This window comes from Lycium barbarum, chromosome 6, assembly GCF_019175385.1.
Source record: "Lycium barbarum isolate Lr01 chromosome 6, ASM1917538v2, whole genome shotgun sequence".
Taxonomy (NCBI): Eukaryota; Viridiplantae; Streptophyta; class Magnoliopsida; order Solanales; family Solanaceae; genus Lycium; species Lycium barbarum.
In genome coordinates this window covers 16,994,035-17,000,361 of record NC_083342.1, presented here as the reverse complement: position 1 = coordinate 17,000,361, position 6,327 = coordinate 16,994,035, and the positions used below count along the sequence as shown (strand labels likewise).

Below are 6,327 nucleotides of genomic sequence, written 5' to 3'. Positions count from 1 at the left end.
TAACACAAGGCAACCAAGGAAAAGAGCAATTAAACTATGATATTATCGTATCAATTCAAGAGTACTTGTTCCGAACACCATAAGGAGGGAAATCTAAAACAGTAACCTCTATACTAGTGCCCCTCTCATATTACTAAGGATGGAAAAACATAAATCAGTTAGGTGGTGGGAAGAAAATCTCTTCAGCGGTTCTCTTGGAGCTGAATTGCTTCTCTACATCTGGTGAGACCTTGAAAGCGGCCTGCAGCACTTGTGGTGACAGCGCCTTCCATGCTGAAGTTCTTCCAGCCAAGTGAGTGAACATTGGATTTGGTGTAGTGATGATGGAGAACCACTCCATGCCATCTGGATCCCCGATTTTCGAGACCACAAAGAACCTCGGAACGATGAACAGACAACCAGCTTTGAGGTGTGTTTCAAGAACACGCTTACCATCAACGCCAACAACCTGCACTCGGCCACTGCCCCTGACAACGTAAGTGACCTGAAGAGCCGAATCACATGAGAAACCGGGAGAGCACATAGCACTTCCGTTCAACCTAACAAGATCAGCACCAAGTCCAATTTCGCCGACTAAAGGCAAGTTCTTGGTATTCAAAACAACCACCTTTCCACCACCCTTGATGTCAACATCCAATGGGGCTTCCTCACAGTTGAGTACCATGCCATCCCTGTGGGCTTGCTTAGGCTCGGGCATTTGGAAGCCAGCATCGAGCTTCACGATGCCCTTAGCAGTCTGGGAGCTAACTAGAGTCTTAGCCACACTCTCTTCTACATTCCATGCCCTGCTAACAAACTCAGTCGAAAAACCAGTGAAAATTCCGTTGGAGCCAGTCAAGTACATGTCGGTGAACGAACCAGCCTTGTGTGCAGTTTTGGTATCGCCAAGGAAGAGAACCACAAGTTCGGTGTCGTCTTTGTTGTACCACCATGTTACAACACCAAAAGGGAGGGCAATGGCATCACCCTTCTTAATGGGCACCACTTTCTCTTCTTTCTCTGGAAGAACAATTCCAGCAGTCCCACAGCCTGATAAGTATTTTCAGAATTTTAGTAAACAAGTGGCTAAAATAAACAGATATATTTATACCCAATGTATATAGCAACAAAAGCAATATGTTCAATTGAGAAGACCATTGAATCAAGATTCTAACAAAGTACACATGTATATAGATGAAGACCAACTTCCAATTTTCTATCTTAATAATAAAATAGACCACAAACCAATTATCATTATTCAAAGAAGAGTATGATCTTAACAATATTAACATATAGAAACACACAAAAGTCATGTCACAATCAAAAACCAAATGGAAGATTTACAGTAAAAAAGGGATCAAACCCTTTCAACATCATATCAAATAGTAATAAATGGATCACACAAGACCTAGATCATGAACCAACCCATCAAATCCAAGACTTAACCTAAACCCATAAATTCAAACAAGTAAATTCTATTTAAAAAAAAAAAAAACACCAATCAAAACAACAAAACCACATGATTCATAAACAGAAACCCCAAATTAACGCAAATACGATTATAGAATTCCAAAACAATAACAATTAACTTTAAACAAAAGAAAATCCCACCAATCAAAACAACAAAACCATCATGATTCATAAAAAAGAAACCCCATACAATCAGAAGAGGGAACCCCCCCCCCCCCCCCCCCCCCATTAGGATCATAAGCAAAAAAAAAGAACCCAAATTTTACCTTGAAGGACATAGGCAACCTTAGCAGAATCAGAGTATTTGGGCAAAGCAAAGCCATTCTTGGAAAGAGCAAGTTTAGCAGCACCAATATTCCCTTGCTTCAACATTGCAAGTTCATTTGGACACCATGCATGGTATGATCCTCCTTCTCCTCCATACACTTGCTTTGCCAACTTTGGTGTTAGATCAACATCCATCTTTGTATATATTATAGAAAAATATAATCTCAGTGAAGAAAGCAAACAGAAGAAAATTAGAGTGATTGTAAACCCAATGAGAGTTTGGTATTTATAGAGAGGAAATCTCACACCAAAGTAGCGTAGTATAAGGATTTTAATTAAATTGAGTTTGTGATAGAACAGGATTATAGATCACTCTTGGGGTTTGCGGAATTTGAGTTTTAGATAAATGTGGCCAACTTTTTTAGATTAGTAGGAAATATTCAATGCTAATTACTTAGATCATTATATTGTATGTAGCTTTATTTACTTGAGACAAATTGTAGATAGTTTCATCATTATTAGGTGCTTTATTATATCTGCCAACTATATTCTTGTTTTTATTTTCCTATAATTAATAGTCCCTCTATTTCTTTTTAAGTAATTTTTTAGTTTTTCAATTTTTTTCCCAAAAAAAGGGGTTTTAAATAAAATTAGGAAGATATAAATTTCTTTTTTAAAATGTTGGATAAATTTGTAAAAAAATAATTTACTTAACTAGTACTCGTTCTGTCCTAATTAATGTGACACATTTTTTTTTTAATCTGTCAAAAAAATTTACAACAACACAAATATTTAAAGCTTGTTTTGAATCACAAATTTCAAAAAAAAACTTTTATTTCTTATACTCCATATCGATGCAAATGGTACAACATAAATTGGGACATAGTAAGTACTATTAAGTAACTTTTTTAACGAGTGCGTCAAACCTTTAAAAGTTATTATATAAAAGAAATCGAGGGAGTAGAAGAGTTTAACAAGTAAAATTATTTACTCCCTACGGTCCGAAATAACTGAACTTTTAGTGTTATTTTTTTTTTTCAAAATAAATGAATTATTCAAAACCCAAAAAAGTTATTCTTCAATCTAATAGATTTTTCAAATTCCAACGTTATCAACTTTTACTTTTAAGAAAAGTTTGAGAAAAGAAAAAAAAATATTATCAAATGGCTTTTTTTTAGTGTAAATGATTAATTTTCTCAGATTTGCTACATCCCAAAAATTTACTTATTTTGGACCAGAGGAAGTTTCCTCTGATTATCACAACAATATCTGTTAATACATGTAATTTAACCTTCTGACTCTTAGAAAGAATAGGAGAGCTGTCAGAAACAGAATTGAAATAAATTAATAATTCCTGATTAATAGCCTGTTTAGTCAAGCTTTTAAAAACAGTTTATTTTAAAAAGTACTTTTGGCTAAAAGCAGTTTGTGTTTGGCCAATTAATTTAAAAACTACTTTTGAGCAGCAATTAGTGTTTGGCCAAGCTTTTAAAAAGTGTTTCTATATGTATTTTCTCAAAAGTACTTTTCAAAAAAGTTCTTTTGGGCAAAAGCTATTTTTTTAGCTTCTGAAAAACTGCTTCTGCTACTCCCCAAAAGTACTTATTTTCTCCCAAAAGCTTGGTCAAACACTTCACTTTTTTTAAGATAAGCACTTATTGAAAAAATAAGTACTTTTGGGAGAAAAATAAGCTTGGCCAAACAGACTATAACTCTACCGCAAAATTATTTTCCTACCACGTTCCTAGTTAATTAGTGTTTCTTTTATAAAATTAAGATTGGACATAGTTTGAGGGGGAAAAAAAATCCAAATCAAACCGAAAACCGAAAATTCAAATCTAATTATTTATGTCCAATTTAAACTATCCAAACATCTACCTCTAATTTTTCGAGTACGGAACTAAAATGCCCCAAAAAAAATCATTTTGAACCAAAATATCCCAACAACAAAAAAATGTTACAAAAGTACCTTTAGCGCAGTAAAATACTGCGCTATAGAAAGTGCTATAGCGCAGTATTTTACTGCGCTATAGAAATCTTTCTCTCACCTATAACGCAGTAAAATATTGCGCTATAGAACTCCGCCATTTTCCAAAAACATTACATTTTCACTCCTTTTTACGTAGTTTATCTTTTTTACGTAGTTTAGCCGTATATTAATCATGCTTTGAGATTCCGGAACTTCAATATTTTATATATAACTCTAGTTATATTTGTACAATTAATAAAATAGGCTCAACACATCAAGAATACGCAATAATTTGGATTGTCGTTTTAGTGGTTGAAAAGTGCTCGAAGTCCTTTTTTGTTTGAAGACTTGTAGTCATTAGCTTTAAGTTATTTATCTTTTAGGGTTTCGTCTTATTTTTAAATTAATGCTTAACTTTATTTCGAATGTGTCACGTTTTTTTTTATTATCAATTTAGGATGTGAAACTATAAGCAATAATAAAGACTAAGATAATATTTATAAATATGCAAAAAATATATAATATTTACGATAAATTGTACAACACTAATGTATATACACTATCGAGGATGGGTCCCACATGTAGTATGCTGGAGACTATCCCTAGGCCTAAGGCTCATACCATCCCCACCGCCCTCGCCATCTTCTCCATCGCCCTTTTTCCTCTTAATAACCGGGCGCTCCAAGTCATGATCATCTCCTCTTCCCCTAGCCCTTGCACCCTTAACTAGAACGTGTTTCTTCTTGGGATCTAGTCCCGCTGGCACACTCAGAACCTCAGGCTAAGCTAGGTCTGGAAACTCGACTTCTTCCTCGTCAGGAGTTGCCACTGCGGGCGCCAAAGGATGAACCTAAAAAATATATAATAATTAGTGTCATTTCTTATTTATATTTAATACATTAACGTTATTTATTTAATCAAACCTGTGTGTCAACGGGCGCCTGAGTAGACTCCTGAGATGGGTCTGTAGGCTCCTGAGATGGGTGTGGTGGTGAATATGAGGTAGTCTCCTGGACGAGATGTTGTTCGAAGTCCAAGTAAAGGTTATAAAAATTAAATAAATATTTACCTTATATTGAATAAAATTAGTTTTAAGTAAAAAACTTACATGCGCCTCGGTAGTCTCATGAGAAGACACCTCTACCTCGGCAGGCTGATGAGAATGCTCCTGAATAGGTAGCTCCTGTAGACCCACTGGCGCCGAATCCTAAAATATGAAAAAAAAACGAAATAATAAGTAACATACATATTTAAAATAAGTACTTTAAATAATCAAATATGTATATTAAATATTGACCTTATATTGAATAAAACAAATTTTAATAAAAAGCTTACCTGTGGCTCGGTAGTCATATGGGAAGACACCGCTGGCTCGGCAGACCCATGAGAAAACGCCTGAGTGGGTGGCTCTGGTGGACCCGCTGGCGCCGAATCCTAAAATATAAAATATTACTAAATAATGAGTAACAAATATATATTTAAAATAAATAATTTTAAAGGAACAAATAAATATTTTAATACTAACCGGGATCAAAAACTCATCGAAGTCAACAATCCTGGCTCCCTCTAAATTCCTCACAGGCCGCTCATCAGCTAATGAAGCGCGTAACGCCGCCCAATCAACGTTATCACGCTCCTCCATGTATGCATTCAGTCTCGGCTATGATGAAAACCCGGGTATCTCAGCAAGTAAGAGCGTCGGCGTAAACGTAGGTGAGTCCCCAGGTGAGCTGCCACCGGCCTGGAACGGCTGCGGATGGACTAGACCGTGAATGCCCTCTGGAATGGGATCGGCCTCATCCGCCTCATCTACCAGATGGTGTCCTCCACCATCAGGTCCTCTAGCAGCAGCGCCGCGTCCTCTACGCGGACAGCGTCCTCCGACAGCACAGCGTCCTCTGCCAGCACGGCCTCCTCCTCTGGGAGCATCCGGTCCTCCTCCTAACGCTGCCTGATACTCAGCCTCCGAAACAGGCTCCTCCTTGCGCCTAATCTCGCCTGTCTGCCGGATACCATCCTTGGATATCCGTACCATCTCCGCGGCAAGCCCCGCAAGCCCAGGGTAAGGCATATGCTCTAACCCCAAGATGCGTAAACGTTGTACGGCCACCAGCTGTATTTGTGTTTAACAGATAAAAAAAGTTTATTTTTAAAACGTAACAATTAATGCAATTAAATAAATCTAAATACGATAAACTTACCAATGCCTCGTACTGCCCCGCGAGTGCTGAGTATCCTACATCCCTAGGGGGACGCAAAGCTGGGTTGCCGATTAATCGGCATATGATCTGATGATACCAGCGCATGTAATGATCAATGGGAGTCAAATGGCCGACCACCGCTAAAGTGCCCAACCTGTTCTCCCAACGATGGAGCTGGACATCCATGAAATCCAGAAAATCATCATCAACGGCAGCTCGATCGTCCCACTGGTAGTGTCGGAGCTCATGACGGACGTCAGGGGGTATACTCTATGTATGCCCAAACTGTCGTAAGACACGCTCGGGCATGTGATCCTTTACGATGTCCAGGTGTATCAATGGACACCGCGACCTCCAAACCCCCTGACTTGCCCTACAGAAGGGCGGCAAACCATCTAATATAGCAGCGTACGACGTCCATATAAATAGCTGCATAACATA

General features: G+C 37.8%; 1 protein-coding gene across 1 annotated transcript; it reads right to left on the bottom strand.

Moving 5' to 3' along the window:
• Positions 1–19: 19 nt before the first annotated feature.
• Positions 20–2,204, bottom strand: LOC132643520 (12S seed storage globulin 1-like). Its single transcript, XM_060359951.1, has 2 exons — positions 1,716–2,204; positions 20–1,029 (listed from the first exon to the last, which is right to left on the bottom strand). Exons 1-2 carry the CDS (start codon positions 1,909–1,911, stop codon positions 155–157), a joined length of 1,071 nt encoding a protein of 356 aa, XP_060215934.1. The 5' UTR covers positions 1,912–2,204; the 3' UTR covers positions 20–154.
• Between the last annotated feature and the right edge of the window lie 4,123 nt (positions 2,205–6,327).

Excerpts from the sequence above, each read along its gene's own strand:
- LOC132643520 (XM_060359951.1), bottom strand. The coding sequence starts at position 1,911 with ATGGATGTTGATCTAACACCAAAGTTGGCAAAGCAAGTGTATGGAGGA. Across the intron at positions 1,030-1,715 it reads GGTTGCCTATGTCCTTCAAG|GCTGTGGGACTGCTGGAATT; the intron begins GTAAAATTTGGG and ends AATACTTATCAG.